Raw genomic sequence first — 23675 nt, forward strand, 5'->3', positions numbered from 1 at the left:
TGAGTGGGGTCATGATAAACCTGGGTTGCTTTTTGTTATGAACTATAGTATAGGCTCTGAAGTAGCAATTGTTTATTTCCAATGTTCTTGCTGGCCTGGTTAACCACCTAGGTCAGCTTGTTGCTGTGTCTACCTGAGGGGTTCCCATACCAGGAGATAATGTTATAGCTGCCAATAGTCTGAGTGAGTGACCTGACGACCATGATCAGCTTGTGTTTGCTGGCATTGAAGCTTCTCAATCTCATAAGGAGAGAGAGCTGCTGCCTTGCCTTTTGGTAGATGTGGTCTGCATTGGTCTAAAAGTGAGTTTATTGTTCCCAGATATTTAAAGGGAGTGACCTGTTCCACATCCTGCCCCTTTATAATAACATGCTTGAAGACTTCTACTCCCATCCTCCCTCCCAGACACAGATCCTTGGTCTTGACATTTAGGCCAAGGAAGCTGCCGTTGAACAAGGGGGTAAGGTGACCCATGTGCTGAGAGTAGAAAGGGCTGTTGGATACTGTACAGAGCATGCTGCTTTATTTGAAATTATTACAAGCATTAAAGGGAAATAACTTCAATATACTGTATAATTCAATCATTGTTTGATGAGGCTTTTAAAGTTGCTGTGTTGCCTTTTTTATGACTTATTCTGTATGTGCCACACTTGTAGGGATTACATTTATGGTCTGACTCATCATTCTGCTTAGTTTAAGAGTTTTTATCTTTGTCCTTGTAGGCAGATTAATAAGGTTTAGTTAATGCATATAGGCTTATCACCTTTGTTTAAAAGTAGGGCTTCTTCTGTATGACTACTTGCACCTGATCATTAATCCCTCATTTACCTACCTGCCTCGGACTACATGTCACTGCAGGGATGGTTGAATAAAACAAGCATTGTGTGAACAAGTTATATGCACCTGTGTCTGCACTGATAGTGAAAGTCTCCAGCCAACCAGAGAATTTCTTTCTTTTTTTAATGAAACTAAAATGTAGAAGGCTTTAAAAGATAACTTTTGCAATGAAATGTAAACACATCAAGTTTATTACAATTTAAAAGTGAGCTGTATTTTAATCCACTGGATGATGACAATATCCTGTGTGTATCCCATGGTTGTAGTTCTAAATCCACCCATTATTGTGGTGCTTTGACTTACTTTACTCTTTATGACTCCCTCCCACAGTAGTTTGTTCCAGTTACTCAAAATATGAACTGATGGCCTTGAAAGAAAAGACACAAAGACATCAGTCTCAAAACTTTTTTTTAATTTACTGAACATAAATGCAGGCAAAAATAAGACCAAACATCACAGTGTTTTTCTTTGGCAAGTGTTCACCATTGCAGTGGTCATTTTCATGATACCATAGGTGTTGTTTTAAAGGTTACTGAGACCCTCAGGCAAGTCAACAGCTGGGAGACCTGTTGCTGTGCTGCCTGCCGGTGTTAGACTACACACACACACTCACCTGCCTGCAAGCCCACACCTAGGCTGGGCTCCTCCCCTAATCGGTGTGTGTGTGTGTGTGTGTGTGTGTGTGTGTGTGTGTGTGTGTGTGTGTTTGAGCAATGTGGGAAAATCATAGTGACAGCTCCGCTGAGCTCCTCCTCGTTACCTAGTAAACCATTTGAGTTAAGGGGGAGGGGCTGAGTGTACTGTATCACTGAAGCCGTGGGAGTCGCCTTGAACAGGTACAATCAGAGAGGGAAAGACACAGCGGCAGCTCCTGGATGTATTTCCTGGTGTCAACTGAGCTTGATTTTAGTGGGAAACATTTTAAAATGGATGTGGTTTGAGTAAGAACTGTTTGAGAAAGGAGGATTTTTGGAGTTTGTCTTCTTGTCTGTCCTGAAAGTCTCCCAGCACACACCTGACAGATCCTGGAACCCTGGAATCCTCTGGAAAACTCCTCTCGGAGGAGGGGATTAAGTCCGACGGGGAGCAGGGACGTTCTGGTGAGTCAGTGGACAAGTGCACCTGTGTTATTAAGACTTTAGTATGATGTATGTTTCAGTCCTGCACTTTCAAACAGTAAAAAAAAAAGAAAAGGTGAAGGTGTCTTATTCAGTGTCTTTCTGGACTAAAGATCCCAGCAGGGGAGATATGTCTGCTTCAAGCTTGAAGAGTGACATGTTCACATGTTGGCTGGACTCATGTCTGATAGTGGATCACCCAGTCAGTCACCTGATTTGGTGCTGAGCCGTTGGGAGACTTTAACCTGCACTGACCTCAGAGTAGATTTTGAGTAGAGACTCCACCATTAATTGATTTCCCCTGCAGTCAGTTGTCTTTAATGTTAGATTGAGCGCTCTCTTTCCCCAACTGACATGCAAAGAATCAGCTGGGAGAGATGTAGAGACAAAAGATTGAAAAATATATGGCCATGATTCACACTTTTCTGAGCTGTTTCAGGACAGAGGTGTCATAGTGCAGTGTAGTATTTGTTCTGAGTAGGTTGTAAGGGAGTTTGGCTACCCGTCAGTGACCAGATCACAATCTAGGTTTTGTGTGATGAAGTTTGTTTACAAACAACAGTGTTTTTATGGTCATGTAAAGAAGCTGTTGTGTTCTGTTTCTATTGTAAACACTGTGGTCTGGGGTTGTTGGCTGCAGTGTTTAGCCTGAATGCCAGTTTTACACAGGGATTTGTGCTGCGTCAGCCAAACTGGTTTCATAACTGAAAAGCATTAAATTACAACAGCTGAGAAGTGTTGCGATTGTGAGAACAACTGCTGTGCTTTTTTGCTTCCAAATACCTGCATTTTATCTATGTACTGGTACTTCACCTGCCCTTCAACCTCAGACTAAAAATAGCCCAAACACAGAGGTCAAAGCTCACAAAATTCAGATAAACCCTGTTTTTTGTCTGTGAACGTTTTGCAGAAGTCCAATGTACTAGCAACCCAGAAATGTAGAGTTAAACTGGTCAGTCTGAAGCATGTCATACAAATCCTTCAGACTTAACCCTGAGGTGTGGTTGTGACACAATTAGTGCTTTCAAAGCAAAACAAACACCTGGAGGCTATGGATGGCTGTCTTTGCATAACCCTTACTATCCCAGGTGTGGTTATGTATTTGCAATTGTGCTCAGTTACTCTCCTTTCCTTCTCACATTTCTGTGACAGCCTCTATTGTTACCGTTTAGGTAATTTGCGGTCTGTCTTTGCAAACTACAATCGTACAACATTAGTCATGCAGCCATTTGTGCTTGTAACCATAGCAGCCGATTATGTATAATCATACCTGCTGTTGATGTCTTCCAAGCAGCATACCAGAGAAATGTGCTAGTTTTGATCTTCTCTGTGTTGAATTCACATCCAACATCAATTCCTCAGCTCTGCCGGGCCTGCATCGACACCCCAAATCATTTCATATTACATTGCTCCTTTATGTCTCACGGCTGTCACTCAGAGAGAAAGCAGTGTCTCCAGATGAGTGATATGATGTCAGAGAGGGTTTAACATTGTGGATTAACACATTCTCTGAACCAGGCTATAAAACAGACGCTGTTGTTTGTTTCCACTGGACAGCCTGTTACTGTCTGACTGACCTGACACTAACTCAGGATCAGATCAGGGGTCTCATTTATAAACATGGCGTACGCACAAAACGGGGCTGAAAATGTGCGTATATGCCTTATTTGAGGGTTATTGAGGTAAAAGTCACATCAAATCTGCCTTGGTTGTTCACACTGCAGCCGCATTGAAAAAAAATCAGATCTGGGTCTGATTCAGGACTACATATGGAAGTGGCCTGAATCTGATATGAAAAAATCAGATCTGGGCTAGATTTGAGTGTTCACACTACTTCTGAAGAAGTCTGATTTGGGCCACTTTTGCCTGCAGTCTGAACGTAGCCTTAATGTCCTCGTTATCGGTCCAAACTTTAATACTGTTTGTGACCAAACCTGCATAAAGAAAAGTGTGTTTGCCTATTACACTTTCTTTCGTCTTCAAATTGTATCTCGGCGTGGGGGATACCACTAGTTGATGCTGTGATTTTGGCAAGGTGTTAACAATCACAAATTGTTGTAAACATCTAAATACTGCGGTGACCCCCGTGCGTAATGCTGCATGATGGCACTGCTGGCCCTGCAGGAGGACTACGCTAATGGAAGAATCAGGAGAGAAAGAAACTTCAGGGACCACGACGATGACTACTGGCTAGTATGCCGATTTAGATTCCCTAAAGCTGAGCTCTTGGATCTCTGTACTGACTTGGGTCCAGTAGAGAGGGCAACGCGCCGGAACCGTGCCATCCTAGTCCAAATACAGGTCCACGCCTCTCTGGGGGGAAACCGGCTGTTTCCAGAGGGAAATGGCAGGCAAGTGTTTTTTTAAAAATAAATATTATAATCTTCACCTTTATCACTAAGGCTTGTTTGGATATAATATATAGTTCTGTTAAATCTAGGTCTGATATATTGAAGCTGTCCCCGAGTGCCGTAATGCCTGCTGTTTTGGGCGGTATTATTAATATAGGTCTATAGATCAGGTTTCCCTACACTATGCGAGAACATGCCGAAATTGTAATTCAATTTGCAGCAATTCACCAGCGTCTGAGAAGTTTTTTGTTTTTCCCCCGCCAGTCATCATGATTCGGTGTAACGAAAGAGTCACTGACATACTGATCAGCATTCATGAGGTGCTTTGCATTGACTATTTATGGTTAAAAATGGGCGTGTACAGGGTGGGATAAGAGGCTGATTCACATACACACACTTGTGGGTAATCTGTGATTTATAAAGGGAACATTGCTTACAGGTGTGCGTATGCACAGTTCTATAAATCTGAATGTTTCATTTTTGGTTTTTGGCCGTACGTAGACTTTTAGTAAGGATTCTACGCACAGTTTTATAAATGAGACCTCTGGGCTGTACGTGTGAACCTTCATTTATATGCATCCAAATGCATGCACATGTCCATCTGTGCATATATATGTCAATCAACCCATGGATGAATGTGTTTGTGTGTGACTGTGTTTGTTTCCAGCAGTTTGACAACATAAGGAGCAGGAGCATCTGAGTTTGGTCCTGGCTGCGTAATTGCCTTCTTTTACTGACTGTGCTGCAGGTGAATGCAGTGAATGTGAATCCCTCGGGTGCTAGTTATTTTCTTCCCGTTGTGGCAGACACGGAAGGCAATTTGGAACGACTTATAATCAGCTGCCTGTCAGAATCAAGTCGGGGATAGTTGTAAAGCAACTGTAATAATCATGAGGAATGCTAAGTCAGATTTGTGAATATTATACTTGAGAGAATGGAGTAATTTTGTATTTCAATGAGGATGTACTGATTGGAGCCTTTAGGTTCTATCTATCTCTCTCTCTCTCTGTTTGAAAACATCGGCCCCAGTCATATTTATTAGAAAGCAAAATCTCAGATTAATTTGGCTGCTTACTTTGTCACTATCACAAATCAGATTTTCCCACTGTTGGCTGCTGTTTTCAGACACTGTCCATTCCTCCTCAGCTTATCAAATATACATGGATGGATGACAGAACTTGCTTTCTGTAAGTCACTGAAAAGGTAACTCCCATTTGCAGTGACAGACTCTTCAGTCTTGTAGCTTTATTTACTGAACCTGTCAGCAGACGCCCTGCTTATTTTGAAAACTGGGAACAAATGTAACTCCAAAACCATTAGCTACGGATTTCAGACCGAGAATCTTATTGAGTATCTCAAGAGGCAACCAGGATTGTTTCAGCACCGCCATACTCTAATTTGTCTGCCAAATCATCATTGTCACCTTGGCTCGACTTTTCCAGGTGGCAATAATTAATTTTGGCAACAGAGCATGTTTGTTGATGTGTTCGTTTGTTTGTTTGTTTGTGTTCGAGTGCAGGGTTTAGTCAGTGGTATGAGCCAGCTCATACAGGTACGCTGACTCTGTGTGTGTGGACTCATCCACAGTTTGACAAAGTATCCATGGTGACACAGTGTCTGCCCTCCCATTTGGCCCAGACTATAAATAACAGCACTGTTAGCCTTCGGCACCAAAGGTCATTTCTCAACTATATACACACAAATACACGGACACACATGCATACACACCTGCTTTGTCACACAAGCATGGACACATGTCCAAACACCTCTTAGCCACCTGTCTCAGCTAATCTGTTCACCCACCTAATAAAATGAATCAGTTGAATTTGAATATGTTTTCCGTGCTGCCATTGGCATAAGGCCATGGTCATACTCACAGAGATCTCTCTCCAAAACAGAGCTTGTTTATTGTTCCTATTGCATCAGAAAGTGTTGCTTTGTTATCTGCTTGACTCCCAGTCATGCACAGCAAGACTATTCTCTGAAAATAACTGTTTATTTATTTGCAATATGCTTAATAGCAACACCCGGGGAAATTGAGGTGAACATAATAGCACAATGTTAACAACGCGTAACAATAAAATGAAACCAGTAGGAAAAGCCAGTGAAAATAGATGTTGTAAAACATGTTAAATGTTGATAGCTTGTGTATGCTATTTCATATCACAGCTAAACGAATGTTCTTACCAGCACAGCTCACCAAGCATAACCAGCAGCAATTATTGTCTGGCCTGATGCAACCAATTAACATTCTCATCATGTCTGGGTGTGTCCAGAATAAAAGCACAGACTCAAGCTTCTATCTGGAGGAATAACCTTAATATTAATACAATAATAAAACAATAATACATTTGATTTATAGAGCCCTTTTCATGGTACTCAAGTTAAAATGATCCTAGAAAACAACACACTAAAATATATATAACACACAGCATTAATCACACATTAAAACAGTTCTGAAAAGGTGGGTTTTGATCAGTGATTTGAACATGGACAGATTGGTGCAGTCTGGGATGTGTTTGGGGAGAGAGTTTTTTAGGGAGGGGTCTATGGAGAAGGCTCTGTCGCCCCGGGTCCGGTGCTTGGTCCTGAGTGGTGGAGACGGGGTTGGCATCATCCTAGCAACGCACCAATTCATTAGAACACCAACTCAGACAGCAATGTAAAGCATAATTAGTTATCCCCGAAATAGGCAAATAGTGTATACTTCTGCAATAACAATATCCTAGAATTGGCTCTGTGTGTATTCTCGCAGCATTTATTTGCAACCTGAATGCCTACTAATACAAAATACCGGAGGATGATAAATCGCATGGAACTAAGATCTCGAAAGAGGATAGTTGCCAGCCTGCACCTTCATTATCACTTCTGTGGAAGGGCTGCCATTTTGGCTCATTTGCAGTCTCTGACTCCTACAGTTTTATTTTAATGGCTCCATCCATTCATCATTGTATCGACCAGATATCTTATCTTCCATCGAACCGTTTGTCCCTTAAGACCTGAGCAGCACCTCTTCCAGTTTCATGGAAACTCTGTTGCTAATCTCCATGACGAAGAAATTCGAAATGCCGTCCAGTATATCTGTCCATCTGCAGCCTAAGAACGACAGTAATCTCACTGTTTGTGGTTTTCACGTCATAGATGGGAGAAAGACTTTAAAACAAATGCATTTGTTGACAGATTACTGTCAGTTCAGCACAAGTACAGACTGAAAATGTGAGAGGGCTGCTTATGTAACTCTGTAAAAGGACACCAAAATGAAGATGGTTTTAAATCTGGAATGCTCAGTCCACCAAAGAAAAATGAAACTTTTTTGTTCTTAAAAAAAGAAAAATGCAAAGCTGTACTTTATATATACACAGTATATACATGAGCTCTGTTTGCATGTTTGTGTCATTCTGAGAACAGCAATGCAAGTTCTGGCCAGTGTGGCTGATACCATCCACAGACACACAGGAGGGTTTTAAGCCAACGGACGCAGATTGTGATAAAATGCAGTGGAGATTACTGCCTATCTTTCTCTCTGATCAGTTTTTTGCTCACTGTCAAGCTCTGTTCTAACCCTACTCGCGCAAGTTCAGCCCCCATTACTCCAAGGACCTGAAGCATGAAATAGGCTTGCCAGCATATGGATGTCAGATTCTGTGATGGTAAAGCGTAGACCACTTGATCGACACTGGCTGACTAGAAGGGAGGGAGTCATGCAGTGAGTGACATCGTCATTTAAATGCCTTTGATGTGAATTAATGGTGACAGCCTTGAATTCTGTGGAATTCAGGTTGTGAAAGCATCAAGTCAAGAAATATGTCTTTTCTGGTTCCAGATTTGCAGCTTTTCTCTGCTTTATATGATTGTTAACTAAATATTTAGTTTTTAGGCCCCATGTCAGACCAAACAAACATTTTGAAGACGTGGAAATTCCTAGGGCAGTTTTACAGGCTAAATTATCCCATACCTTCTCTGGCATGTTAGAAGCTTAAGTTCCTAACTTCATAGTCTCCTCTTTATAATCCTCCAACTCCAGAGCAATCACGAGTTGATATGAGGCTAAAGACCATGGGGACTTGAGGCTTGCTTTCACACTGGTGTGCTTACCAATAAATAGCAATCCATCCCTGTATGTGTTGTCCTGAATACCAATATCTCTTCCTCACTGTCTCCGTTAATACACATTAGAGTATGATTTCTGTGATGGAGTGCCCCAAGGCAAGATGTGTTTTTTTTTCCCTTTTCATCAGGCGTGACCCTGTCATCTCCTCAGGCGACACAGGGAGATTGTTCTGCTCATGAGAATTGACTAGCTAATCCAGAGCAAAGTACTTCCAGACAGAGCAGACACTGCAGGCTGCCTTCATCAGTCAGAGCTTAGGCGTTACTACCGTCATGAACCACTGATGAATTTGCTATCAATGGTCCATAAAGATGTGTGCGTGTGTGTGTGTGTGTGTGTGTGTGTGTGTGTGTGTGTGTGTGTGTGTGTGTGTGTGTGTGTGTGTGTGCGCGCGCGCGTGTGTGCGCGAGACAGAGAGAGACACACACACACACACACACACTCTTGACTTTTATTAATGATTCCTGCATCTCATTCGAGATGAAAGACTATGAAATATATTTTGACAAACTGCCCTAAATGATTTGTGCAGGATCTGATGTGAAAATGTGCTTTCACTCTCACGAGGACCTGCATGTGATGCATCTCACCTTTGCTGCCCTTCCGGGAGATTTTGAACACCTCGATTGTACCTGTGACAATCACTCCCTCTCTCTGTTTAGCACTAGAATAATATTAAATAGCTCAAATCACAGGCAGCCAGTTACAACCAAATTAAATAACCATATTAGTTTGCATGTTATCAACTGATTATGTGTGTCGATTTATGCTGACCATTTTCAAATGGATTTTATACAGTTTTTTGTGGGACACCAATCCAGACAGCTCTGGGTTTGCATTCATTTTTGTACGATATGAAAATCAGCAGATCCTTGAAACTTTCTTGAGTTGTGTAATTCATCACAGTTGGTCTGCATGTTTTCAAGTGTTACAGTTTATTTATAAAGGTCAGCACTGCATTACCTTACTGTACATTATCTTAAGTAACTTTAACAAAACTGAAAGCAGACTTGATGTTTGCTGTGATGGAAATGGTGTGGTACTTTAAAGCTGCCGTGCGAAACTTTTGTCTGCTCCCTTTGGCAGAGAGTGTAAATACAGGGTGGCCTCTAGCTCACCCAGTAAGAGCATTTGCCCCATGTAGGCTGAGTCCTGCAGTAGCGCGGGTTTGAATCCGACCTGCTGCCCTTTGCTGCATGTTTTTTTATCCGGACCATCTGCTCCCGAAACTTTTCTTGGACGCTTCTTCTCATCCTTCTGGTACCTTTAAGGTATTAAACGAAATAATCAAGAACCAACTAGTATTGAAACTTCTCCAGTCAAACGATAACTGCATTTACCGCAAGCGTTGTTTGATTGTATGTAACATGTGATTGGCCCACTACCGCAGCAGCTACAACCCATACAGTCTGTGGTGTGATGTGGTGAAGCTCGGTGCGGTATATTTGACGGAGTTGGCAGTTCAGAGTGCTGAGATGCTTCCATTCACATGATGTGTATTGAATCAAGTAGAAAAAAAGGTATCAAAGTACTCTATTGGTATCACTTTAAAGTGCTCATATTATGCTCAATTTCAGGTTCATAATTGTATTAGAGGTTATATCAGAATAGGTTTACGTGGTTTAATTTTCAAAAAACACCAGATTTTTGTTGAACTACACATTTCTGCAGCTCCTCTCTTTTTTGAGGTCTCCGTTTTAGCTACCAAATGAGTCATTTCACTTCTGTTCCATCTTTGTTGGGAGTCGCACACGCGCAGTAGCTAGGTAAGCACTACAAGCCAGTCAGAAGCAGAGAATGAGGGAGTGCCACGCTAGCAGCTAGGCGAGCATTATAACGTGTGTTACAAAGTGACGCACGTTTGTCACGGAAGTAAAGGCTGGACTACAGTAGAGATTTTTGGAGCAGTTTGTGAACAGTGTTTTGTTAAGTCCTTCTGGGGTGGAGTTTGGGCTTTTTCACTTTGTAAATCTATTACATGCACAAAAAAGATATATAACACAATAAAGGAAAGGGAAAAAGCTAAAAAGCATAATATGAGCACTTTAAAGGGTACTGGTATTAGCACTGGTACATTTTTGAAACGATATCCAGCCCTAGACACCAGACATCACAACTCCGGTATTCTGAGAAATCAGCATTGTGTGAACTTGTTTGGCAAGGGCTTGAGTGTAACGGACAATCATTTATATGTAAAAGTCCCGCACTCAGGGCAAATTTACAGATAGTGGCATCAACAGCCAAAGTAGAAAAAGTTTCTATGTGTAACATCATTTGCAATGCAGTTTGTCCAGTGAGTTTTTTTTGTCCTGAGGACACAAATCGATTCCCTTAGCTTAAAGGTCAGATAATGGCTGCTGTTTGCATACATGTCTGCAAAGGGCAAACATTAATCAGTACCCCATCATGCATTCAGTAATGCATAGGGGTGTGCACATACCTATCTGAGTGTGTGTGTGTGTGTGTGTGTGTGTGTGTGTGTGTGTGTGTGTGTGTGCGTGTGTGTGTGCGTGCGTGCGTGCGTGCGTGCGTGCGTGCGTGCGTGTGTAGGAGAATGTTTCACGTGAATGAAAATATCTTACCGTTCTAAGAATGAAGAGTTTAAATAAGACAGAAAATGGAATAATTTATCAGATTAAAAGTTGATGTTCTTCAAATATAATGTATTTTTATAAAGGCATCCATAATACTATTGAGTGTATAGAACTTTAAATACCTTTCTGTGTCATTTTTCTAACATTATAGATTGTGGATAAATCCACGAAATTCATGTGCTTCCTGGGATATAATCATTACAGGGAAATGGAACCATATTGGAGGGGGTGTGTGGTGCATTAGACTGGAGGCTCTCTGTAGTTTCATACTGAATAACACTGCTGATTATAATGGATTTTATAGGAGTCTAGCTGGTAAAGTGCTGGCTCGGTTGCTCTTTGCTCCATCACAAAGACTGTAGAGACAACAGGATGAGAAGAGAGTCAAAAAACCAACTGAACCCGAGTTCCCCGGCTTGAAATGTGTCATTGATAAGCATCTGCATGTAAGGAATGAAAACAGAATATTCATTTAGGGATAAATACAATTCATATTCATATAATTACAAAGTACATCATTACAGTTCTTTTATCTAACCACTGTAATGAAGCACTTGTAAATAGGTGATATTGTATAGGTTTTGAATTGGACAGGAGATGGAAGTTGCTAAAGTGTTCGCTGAGCTCCACTGCTGCCCTCTGAGTGTGCACTTTGGCTCATCACTGGAGCTGATGGGAAGTTTTTGTCTGCTGAAAAATGTTAATCACATTAGCATGAGCATTCTAAATTGAATGATTAATTTATTTTCAACTATATTTAAAGGAGTGCTGAGAAGGGTTACGCTTTTAACCCAGCATAGCATCTCTGAGTTGTGGTTTTTAGAGAGAATTGAATGTAGTTATTCAAGCTGGGCCACGGCTGAGTTGCCAAGTCTAAAACAAATAAGAGTATGTGATCTGTCGCCTCCCCTCATGAAAGCACTTGCTGCTCAAATTCTTGACCCTGACTGATCTTTTATCCCCTTTTTTTATATAACACATTCCTGATTTGGGTTGTTCTGTCCTCAACAACTGCGGTATATGCTCTGCATTCAAACTGCAGATAAGGTTTAACTGTTGTACATAGACCAATTCATCTTTGCTGGAGAAATGCTGTTGTAGCCTAGCTAGTGCTGCATTTCTTTACAGCATTGTCCTGTCATTATATCTAACATTCTTCGTGAGGATTTATGTTCGAATAGGTAGGAAATTGATTATGTAGCACTGTAGCTGGACTCAGTATGCCGTCTCATGATTTGTTGGTTTTCTTAGATTGGGCTATTATATTGCAGTAATTGAAGCCGTACATCCACATAATGTGTCTAAATCACATTGTTATTATGTGACATAAATATTTAGGTTAGTTAATATATTTATACATTGTTAAGAGTATGTGTACCCATGACATATTGTAGCAGCCATCAACTGCTCTATACTGTGGGCCTGTGCTGTATGTCCTCACTTTGAAAGCTGGCTGAAGGAGAATTGTGTGGGAACAATAGGTCCGTTAATTGATTTTGTTTCCAGTAACAGGCAAAAATTGAACCCCACTCTGGCTTTCCCTCCCACTCACTCTGAAGAGGGAGAACCAATCTAAAAATGTCCCCCCTCTAGACACTTACTGTCATTCCCTATCAATTTTTGACCTCCAATCCCATTCCAGCCAAGTCCAATTTCAGCTGCCTCTTGGCCACTGTGCAACTTTGGTTTCTTAGTCCTGCTGTTTTTGTAGAAGTGGGAGAGGAGGAACTGGAAGAAGGAAGAACAGTGCAGGACGAGACGTGATTCTGAGAGACACTGAGAGTGACATGGAAACACAGACAGAAAGAGGCTATTATGTGTAAAGGCTCTGACACACCAACCCGACGGCCGACTGTCGGCAGAAAAGGCAGCCGGACTGATCAGTTGGCTCCCCGAGGTAAAAAAAGTGCCTCGGAACACATCGAAGCGACGCCGACTTGAGCGTATGTTCTGCACGTGCAAAAGTAATACATCTCCATAACAGCAGGCGGCGCTAATCTGTATTGTCGCCCAAAAAATGAAAACCGGAAATGACAGAACATCTCTCTAGACCTAGTAAACACATAGCACGCTGTTGTCAGTCATTGTTTTCATCAGAGAGTGTTGATAGTAGTCAAGAAGGATCGTTGTTGTCATTACTCGCTGAATGGAAGAAAATACGATGGCTAGTAATAAGAAGATACTGGCGTTGTCAGCTCCAGTTTTCTCATGCACTGATTCGCTGGTCAAGGGCTAGCACTCCACCAATCAGATTGGTCATTGACTCGGACTGGCCACCGGCCGATTCAACAAGTCAAATCGGCAAAAATGAACACCAACGGCTCCTCCGGCTGACAACGGCACGGAACACACCGAACAGACTCGAGTCACCGACCTCGCCAGACTGTCCGACGGCCGATAATCGGGTTGGTGTGTCAGTGCCTTTACTATGGAATGAGAAACACTGAGAAAAATGTCTGAGTAGTCTTTGTGGACCCAGAAAAATAGCAGATTTTAAAACAAGTGGTCAAAATGTAGGGTCTAAAATGTGTTAAAACATAGTAAAAAGCTTTTGTCATTTTTGAAAAACACGGTGGTTTGAGGTTTTCTCTTCAAATGTTTAATCCCTTTTTTGTACCATTAAGTCCAGGAGATGACAGATTTGCAGAAGTGCTGATATTTTGGAACAATTTTATGACTGGTTTCTAGCATTACGAAGCTGTAACACAAAGGCTTGCAGGATTATTTAGGAAGACTGTTTCAGCCATTTTGCTTAAATCATACAAATAGGAAATGACATTAATCAGATTCATAATTCACTGGTACCAACTGCATGTCAGCTGATGCATGGCCACTATTATGCAAATGCACACATTTAAGCCATTACATCAATGGCCGGGGATGGAGATTTTATTTACTGTTTCGATGAATCATAATAACTAGAGGCAATCCTGTTTACGGAATTGGAACGGAATGGATATGAAGGGAGGGTCAATAAATGCACATATTTCTTCCCCAATCAAGTCAGAGACAAAGATCAGTCGTCATTAGCCTCAACTTAATCCCTGTGGGACTTCCAAGTTGCAGTCGGATAAACACATTGAGCCTGTACTATTTAAAAAAAAACTCCCTGTTCACAATTTTGCATATTTCTGGGTATTAGGAACAGGTAGGATTTTTATTAATTGTTTCTTTATCTTATGGTGAATTTGCTTCACTTTTTATTGTAGCTTTATTCTGCTCGTAGTGATGAACCTTTCACCTGAATCTGCAGCTCTTCTCGGCTTTAAGGAGCTTTACAGTTTTAGCTAATTGTTTAGAATATAATGCCTTTTATTGTCACTATACACATGTACAATGAGATTAAAAGCAACTCCTTTTCCAGTGCCAACATGTACGTAAAAGAAATGTAACAACCTGGAATAAAATAAGTAGTGCAAAAAAAGGTGCACAGTTCTGAGACGCTATATACATTATATAAAAAAATAAAAAGATAAAAAAGATGTTCAATCTTTGTTGGAAGTGCGCAGTAGGACAACTAGCCAGTCAGAAGCAGAGTATGAGGGCGTGCCACGCTAGCAGCTAGGCGAGCGTTATAACGTGTGTTACGAAGTGACGCACGTTCGTCACGGAAGTAAAGGCTGGACTACAATAGAGCTGTTTGGAGCAGTTTGTGAACAGTGTTTTCTGTTGGAGATGGTGAGTCCCTTTGGGGTAGACTTTGGGTTTTTTCACTAAAGAAAACCTATAAAATGCACAAAAAAGATATATAACACAATAACTGAAAGGGATAAAGCCAAAAAGCATAATATGCACACTTCAAGTTAAAATTTGAACTGTGTGTCAGACTGCGGTAGCAGCAGGAGCAGAAAATATGCTGCCTCCGTCAGCCAGTTGGGAACAGGTGGTGATGAAGGCTGAGCTAACAGCAGAGAGTCAGCAAACATCCGACCCTGATACATCCTCTCATCCCTACTAGTACCGAGGTTGTGATGGCAACAGAGTCACACCACTGCGAACTGAAACACAACCCTGTGTTGTCAAACTTTCCGTGTGCTCACAGTCCTACACACTGACAGAAACATTTCTTTTTATATTTGTCATCTATTTTTTTTGTTTGGGAAGAGATGTAATTAAAGTCAGAAGGTTTTTTTGACAGTTGAGTAGTAGAGCAGCTAAAAACAGCAGCCTTGGTTGGCATGTGTGACATTTGACTGTGGTTGCTGTGCTGAAATTATTTCATGAATACAATCTGAAAAACATATTCATATTATTTTTGTACTTTACATCTTTTTTTACAATTCACTTAAATCTTTCAGAAATTACCCAAGGTCCAAATGAATACCGGCCATTTTATTTAGCTAATATTGTATTTTGTGATATTTCATGCTTTTTTTTCAGGGCTTTTGCATTGAAGTTGTTAGTCCCCAAGACTTCTCCATCAATACAAAATACATGATTCTCTATATACATGTGCTATGAGATGTTTTACGATGGGTTCTCTCCACCAGATGTGTTACACAAGTCATTTAATGGATTTAAATCCAAAGAAAATCAGAAAGACTCAATGGCTGCAATAGTGCACAGTTTATTTATTTGCACAAAATAAAAAAAAAATAGCAAATAAGATATACAAAGTAAAAGAAATGGGAGGCAAAATGTAATACCTGAAACACGTAACAAGATGAATATGTTAATTTGCATATACATAAGCATGCTAAATTATGAGCCTCACACCTTCCATGATAGAAATGTTGGCAGACAGGAGGACCCTCCATGGGAATGAGCTGCACGGAGTCCTGCAGGGGAGATTGCACTTATCAGAAGGCTCCCACTCTGACTGTCATTTGTAATGCAGAGCTTATAGTGCATGCATCTTGCCAACCTAGAGACAATGCGGACATTGAAAAATAGGTGGCTGTCTCCGCTCCCCTCTACCACACCATCCCCCCAACCTCTGACTGTCTTATCTAGAGAGCTCCAGCACTGAGCTCGCCTGCACAAAGCTGGAAAGACCAACATATCTGTTTCCACCTCACACACTCTGCTAATAACTTAGACAGTTCATTTTGCATTTCCTATCATAGATGCTGAGGGTCCTCTTGCTAGTAAAGTGCACATATTGAATCATCGCTGCAAACCGTTTTCACGAAGATCTCCTGGTTGTCTTATTCAGTGTTATGACATAAACACCCTGATCAAGCGTTTCATTTAAATCAGTATGAGGATGTCAAATCTACATCTTCACCATATTTAACATACTGTAGGTTTATTTTTAGCATGAAGCATCTGTGTCCTTGTGAGTCTTTTGAGAAGAGGTGAGAAGTGGTATACTGTATATGTCTGCAACATATTCTCTTCATCACACAAACAGTATGCACAGCTATATAAATGCAGTCCATTATGTACACATCAGCACCTCGGTCTAGCACTTACTGATGTCTCAAAGACTACAGTAGGATTGAACATGATCTTGTAATTTGCCATAGATAGGCATGACATTTAGTAAGGCAAGGCAAGTTTATTGATATATTTTTAATACACAAAGTAATGCAGAGTACTTAACATAATGCCATAAAACATTAAACACTAATTTAAAGGACAGAAAACTTTTTTTTTTTTAAATTACAAAGACTAAAAAAGTAACAAATAGAGGGTAGTTCAGGTAGAGTCTTATATCATCTGGACGTTTGTGTAAGCTTTATGTTGCATTATAATTAATTTCTATTTTTCTGTGTTTGGTTTTGACCGTGAACGGTTAACAGACAGCTACCACTAGGCAGCCAATGTACCATGTTCCCTGTCTGTTACCTTGTAGAAATGGTTTTTATTTACAGTTATGTGATGTCCCGCTGTAATAAACAGCAGACAGTGTAAAATTACACCTTAGCAGTTTGCAACAACAAGTGTTGTTTCCCCTTTTTGTTGCAGCGGTGAAATCAATTTTTATATAATTGTGTTTTGTTCAGTATCTATCCTTCTGCAGTGATCAATCACACAGCTGGCTAAAATGTTTTTTTATGGATAAGTTGTGGTTATTATTTTTACAGCTTACTGTGGGAGGTTTTATTCAAAGATTTGTACCGGTGACTTTATCTGCACATTTTTAAACTCATGTGGCCCCAGTTATCAAAGAAGCAACTTTATTCTATAAGGGTATGATCCATAAACCAAAATTGTTAGCCAGCATTTATAGGTTGGCTGTTAAAGATATACAACCCACATTTTCAGTGTCCATGTCCTTTATTTATGACTCTGTTTTGCTGCCTTTGCACAATCTATACATGCAAGCTTAATGAAAAAGTAATCAAATTGAGTCTGTGACTATTATATTAGATTTTATATAGATTTTTAAACACCAATGAACTGTATCTTGCAGTTGGTGATTTCCAGAACGGGCCAGCTCTTTGGTTTGCCAATAAGGGTGTTGCTGCTTGAGTTGCTCCGTAAAATGTGGTTCTATTATCGGGTCCATTAAGTATACCTCTGTGTAATGACACTCCACTCACCAACGTTTTTCTCTCGACCCTTCTCCTAATGACCCCTTTTACATTTCATTTTCGTTATTTAGCGGGTAGCTCTTATCCTCAGCACATTTAGTCAGTGAACACAAATTAAAGGACTCAAGCAGGTGCACGTTGTATAAGCAGTGAAATGGTTTTAAAGGTTAATTTAGTTTCAGGGGAGAAAAGGTGTGAGCTAAAGTGATCCATATGGTGCTAAAAATGCATCAAAGCAAGGCTGCACACACCACATATCCTCCATTATAGTTTGTTGTCACAGTTTGTTGTAGTGTTGAACCATCTCTGCTGTCCTCATGTCGACATATTATTCACAACTGTGGGTGCCGGAGGGGAAGATGGGAGTATCACACCAGGTCTGCTGTAAGAGGAGTGAACTGTTAGTGTCATGGCCGAACCGCAGGATTAAAGATACATGTGTCACTCACATAGTTGACAGCCAACAACATACAAAAACAATAAATTTGTCACAGGTGACACATTCAGGGAATACACAGAAATACTGGCTTTGTGAAGCTTATCTAGGTATTTGGTTTTTGCATTTTGTCTGGAAAAAAATAAAAGAAACAACCCCTGTAGATGACAGACTTTTACCTTGTTTTCGTAGAAAAGATCTATCTGTGGTAGGGCAACATGGCCAAAGTCTTCTATACCGATAAAGGTCATTTCATATCTCGATAACAATATATATATATATATATATATATCACGATATAGCATGTTCTGGATATTCAATAAATAAATAGTCTATATGAAATAACTACATGGTAAAGCCTATTTTTGTGAACGTGTGAATGAAATACTTGACAAAGGAAAAGTGCTGAGTATTTTCTCATTTTATTAAGAACAAAATGATTATAACGTGCAAGGATCAGTAGTAGTAACGTAAAGTGTTGTCCAAATTACGTTAATATTGCCATAACACAGTTTGGACACTTTTTTTTTACATACATCACGATAGAAACGATATAGACATAGAAATGTCTGACAGAGATAGACATTTTAATATTGTTTTGACAGCCCTAATCTGTGGTTCCGGGACCTACAATCATCCTGTTGACTGACGTACTTACACTACACAGAAATCCTAACTGTAGGATAATGCAATGCTTTTGACTAACATTTCCATTTTTCTTTCTACATAAGGTCTCTTGAGCTTTTTGGATTACTTTTCAGAGTTACTATGTAGAGATCATTTCCAGGGTGACCCGTCCAATTTTGTGACACTGGAGGTTAAAAAATATGGCCTACTGCACCTAAAAGATTCAAAACCTTTATTGTCTTATGCACAGAGAACTAGTTGCACTATACAAAGACATTCACAGAGTACTGTCCTCTCTAAGGTAGGCTCAATTATCGCTAATTCTAAGTGGAGAATACTGGACTGTCAAAGCCAGATTGTTTGGTGGAAATATAGAGTTGCTTAATATTTTCTAAATGATCATATACAGATTTCTTAATCTCAAGGATGGTGTAATACTGGTGAAAGACACCATAAAGTATTAAATGGGCAATATGGGCAAACGTACGAGAGGATTATTTCCACTGATGCTCTGCAGAATGCAAAGCAACTGAATTGACTAACATTGCTGTAAATCCTCTTCTAACTCTGTATGTTGATCCTTACTATACATTTCCACACTGCAAATTAATCATAATCTTTACTAAAAAGCTAAAGTGCAATCTGTATTTTGTCTTGAATTCTTCTGTTCCTCTCGCAGCATTTTGGCATATTCAGTCTCCTATTCTCAGTTCTCCCATTCATCTCTGATTGATTTTATTCTTTCAGACAGTAATATTGGAGCTGGGATGTGGGTGTATGAAGTGTGATTTATGGGCGGCACTTGATAGTGGAGCCGTGCGAGATGGGGCTGAGCAGTTTTCCTCACCCCCACCCCTCCAACCCCCTGCCCTGAGGATGCATGAAATTGAACAGAATGACTCTACTCATCCTTATATAAATTACTCTTCATATGCTCCACCTAAATAAGCACATTCAGTGTGCAGAAAAAATGACATACGTATTTCTAGATTAAGTATTTCTTTTTTTGAGGTTTGATTTGAGAACTTAAAGTGTGACATTTATCTGTTGTGGCTTGTTTTTAAACTGGGTGAAGTCCTGTCCTCTGCTGCTGATTCTTTGAGAGCTTTTCCAGTGAGTCAAATTGTTGGAAAAATCTATTTCTCTCTGCTGTTTTAATTTTATAGTTTGCGTCTTTGTGTCAACGACGGGGAGGAGCTCTTTAAAGCACCAATCACTGAATATTGAATGGATACACCTCTCTCTCTTTTCTCATAGTTCCTGCCAACACGGGGCAGGTTCAACAGGCAGCAGCAAAGATAAACTTTGTTATAATATCTATGACTTGTTTTTACTTATCCACTGGACGTCACCCATCCCTGTGATGCTTCTTATCTCAATTACAAATTAAACCATAACCTCCTATGGTTATGTTAAATCGATTTTGCATTTCATCTCTGCAACCCTTCTCCAGCTTCTAGAATTCCGTTGTTACTTTGGTTTAAAAAACTGACTCACTGCTCAGGCTGTCTGGTAAAATCAAAAGCACTCACATTTTAACAACAATATATTGGGCCATGTTTTGATGTCAGCTTGCTAAAGCTCTGTTTTGTCTCTGTGTGTTTTAGTCCTGCTGCGTGAGGAGGTGGCCCAGCTCCAGGAGGAGGTGCACCTGCTGCGGCAGATGAAGGACATGTTGAGTAAGGACCTGGAGGAGACCCAGAGCGGCTGCTCGGCTGACGTGCTGTCCGCCACCGAGCTCCGCGTGCAGCTGGCCCAGAAGGAGCAGGAGCTGGACAGAGCCAAGGAGGCTCTGCAAGGTAAGGAAACAAGGAGCTGTGTGTGTGATTTAAAACACTGACATCATTATTATCGAAGATATGGACAACGATGTTGTAAGAGATAGAAGGCCAGTAGTATTAGTGGATCATATTAACAGTTCAGTTCAATGGTTTGTGAATGGTAAAATAAATTAGAATTCATTTTAATGGGATATTTTTAAGCAGTTAACATAAAGATGCCCCAGTGGTCTAAGACCTGTGCCGTGGTTTGATTCGGGCTGCATGGGGACCATAGTTGCATTTCATACATCTCTCTCTCTATCTCTCCACATGTGTTGTGTGTCTTTTCTTACAACTGTCAAATAAAGCAAAAAATTGCCCTGAACGTCTTTAAAAAAAGGAATAATCAATTGTGACCATAGTGAATGATAGGCCAATTTTCTGATGTGCTCTTTCTCTCTCTCCTTAAAGGAGAATTGACCCTTCGCTAAGCCCCGCCCTCCTTAGTTACTGTTGCTACGCCTGTCAAGTTTTCGTGCCTGGCACGACCATTACAGTATGTATGCACCGGTGTCAGACATTCCCAAGGAGATAATTAGTAATCTTTGGCGAAAAGGTGAAATATCTGAGAAAGCAAGACAAAAGGGACTGCAGTATGCATTCGAGGGATATATCCACGACATAATATGCAACCGATGAGAGAATAATTTCGTCAAAATTGAAGCTAAAGCTTATTAGGTCATGCAATAATGTGAGCTGCCTCATACGCTGACCATTCAAATGGGAAACACACAAATTGAAGAACAGCTATGTTCATGCACAGCAGGGTAAGTGACATTTGAAAATGATCTAATAATTATAATAATTATAAATCAAACAGATTATCCATAAATGTTGTGGAATAAACACAAGACATTAGCTTGAACACTTTGCAATGATAACATTCTCCTGCTTATATTTTTAGCGATTAACAAATGCTGAAGTATGTCAGTGAGCCTCCGTCTTGCCTTTAATCATCTTAAGGATGGGTTAATAACAGATGTGTACCCACTCTGTCGTTCTCTGGGACATGTTTTCATGCTAATCAAATGTGTTTGGAGCTGGAAACAAGCTAGTGCGGACCGCTGATTAGCTTACAACGCTAGTATTCGGGTCAGAAATACTATTACTATTATAATCTATCTTTTTAATAAACTGTCTGTACACTTACAAAGTTCTCAATGCTTCGGTTAACATTTAGGGACCCTCATTATGCTACCGTTGAAGTGTGGTGATATTTTGAGCCTTTTTAGTGGTATAAATAGCGATTTGTTTTTACTTTCCCTGTGCCCCGAATACTAGCGTTGTAAGCTAATCAGCGGTCCGCGCTAGCTTGAAAACATGTTCCAGAGAGCGACAGAGTGGGTACACATCTGTTATTTAACCGCTAGGTTTGTTTTGCGCCGGAATTGTCTTATATACGCATTATGAACAAAGAACCGTCATTATTTCCAAGCAGTGCTGTGCTGAGTTAGCTAGCTAACATTAGCGTGTTCTTGCCTTGGAGCAATATTTGCCTTGCTCAATGTTTTATTACACTTACGCTTAAAAGCTGTTCTTATAAACCATCTGTAGACTTCAGACTAAGACTTAAATTATATTTTACAGTAATAGGGACTTAGGTCTTGACTTGGACTTGAATGCTGTAAAAGGACTTTATTGAGACTTGACTGAGATTTGATTTAAAAGCAAGAACATTTAAGTATTTAACTTGGCAAAATCAATGAACAATAATAAACATTCAAGACAGTAATAGGCAGGTCTTGCATTTCTAGACACCTTGAATATTCAATTATTAGAGCAATGCATTGAAAGGACTTTGTCTCATTACATAGAAACAAACACCTAAAAGATTACAAAGGTAAATGTCGTGTCATTGAAATGCTCAGCATTCAGAGAATTAATTCTTGACTTTGAACCGCACCCAAAGACTTGAGAGTTGACTTTGACTCGGCCTAAAATAATTAAACAACTCTGTGAATTAGCATTGTATTTTGTATATTCCAAGTTGAAAAAGACCTGATTAGAATAAGGTGTGAAATATGTATGTTTTATTCTTTTGCACAGATAGGAGGAATATCTTCAATAATACTTTCCTTAAAAAGGAAAAGTTATTGTCTTAGCTGTTATGAATAATTGGTTTTAATGTTCAAATACTGATTAAATGTAATTACATATATATTAATCTTGTGACTACAGGACACCAAAAAAAATGCCATTTGCAAAAGAGAGCAATTTGGATTAGTCTTTCAGAACTGATGAAGTACCAATGTATAGTACAGATTCCTCTCTGTTAATGATCAACAACCACTGTAGTTTTAAGCATGAGTGAATGCGAAATGGGAATACACATACATGCATATTGCCTTCAGAGACACAGGTTAAAGTAATGAACAAGTTCTGCTAGTCAGTGCACAGTAGATTGCAGGGCATCAAGCAAAGATGTCATCAGCGTGGCAGTGAATCATTCTTTTCAAAGACGAATCGCCCATGGAATGAGGCAGAGCACAAAACCACCTATTGGTAATAGACAAACACATGACATGCTGTCAGGGGATTTTGTTGCTGCGACATTTCACTTGACACTTGCAGCCTACGCTTTTTGGAAGAATTGAACAAAAGCAAAACAGACTGCGGCAGAATAGAATAGAGCAACATAAAATAAACACTTATCTCTTCTTCAGCGGGATGTTTGGCTGTCTGAACAGACTGCACACAGGCTTATACAGTCAATTGTATGACTCAGGCCTGTTAATGAAGGCCAAAGCCTAACAGAGCCCAGCAGGCACTGACAGCAATCAGCGGCAAATGAAAGATTTATAAAGGGGGACTTTGGTTGGCTTACAAGGTCCAGAAACGTTAAGCAGGATGGATCTGGTCTGCAATTAAGATGGGGTATGTGGAAGGATAATAGGAAATTGGCTGTTGTCATATTCAAGTTTAGTTCTGTTGCAATAGGATCAGAGAGGCAAATTCCAGACATTCCTGTTGCTATCTTTTAATTGTTTTTGCTCTTAAAGCTTTTTATATAAGCAATAAAGCAGAAGTTCATGTTTAGGTAGAGCTTTTGGCCAGAGTGACCCATGGATATTATATATATATATATATATATATATATATATATATATATATATATATATTATGAATGCATTCAGTGGTGAAAGCAGCATTATTATTATTATTATAAATTATATTATTTATATTTTGCATCGTTATTTTCCACATGACCTGGTCTGTACTTCCAGGCTGGTTCCCACCTCTTTTGTTAGTCCACGGTTGCCACACTCCATCTTCACACACTGACAATGTGGCTCGCTCAGACT

The 23675-nt window shown here is 40.0% G+C and overlaps 1 protein-coding gene across 2 annotated transcripts in view; it reads left to right on the top strand.

The window, feature by feature from the left end:
- Positions 1-23675, top strand: part of kazna (kazrin, periplakin interacting protein a) — a 193094-nt gene that overhangs the window by 152960 nt on the left and 16459 nt on the right. For both annotated transcript variants that reach the window (XM_031286147.2, XM_031286148.2), the window contains exon 5: positions 20161-20352. In XM_031286147.2, the coding sequence (XP_031142007.1) occupies positions 20161-20352 (192 nt within the window). The remainder of the gene's footprint in view (positions 1-20160; positions 20353-23675) is intronic.

Source organism: Sander lucioperca, chromosome 12, assembly GCF_008315115.2.
Source record: "Sander lucioperca isolate FBNREF2018 chromosome 12, SLUC_FBN_1.2, whole genome shotgun sequence".
Taxonomy (NCBI): Eukaryota; Metazoa; Chordata; class Actinopteri; order Perciformes; family Percidae; genus Sander; species Sander lucioperca.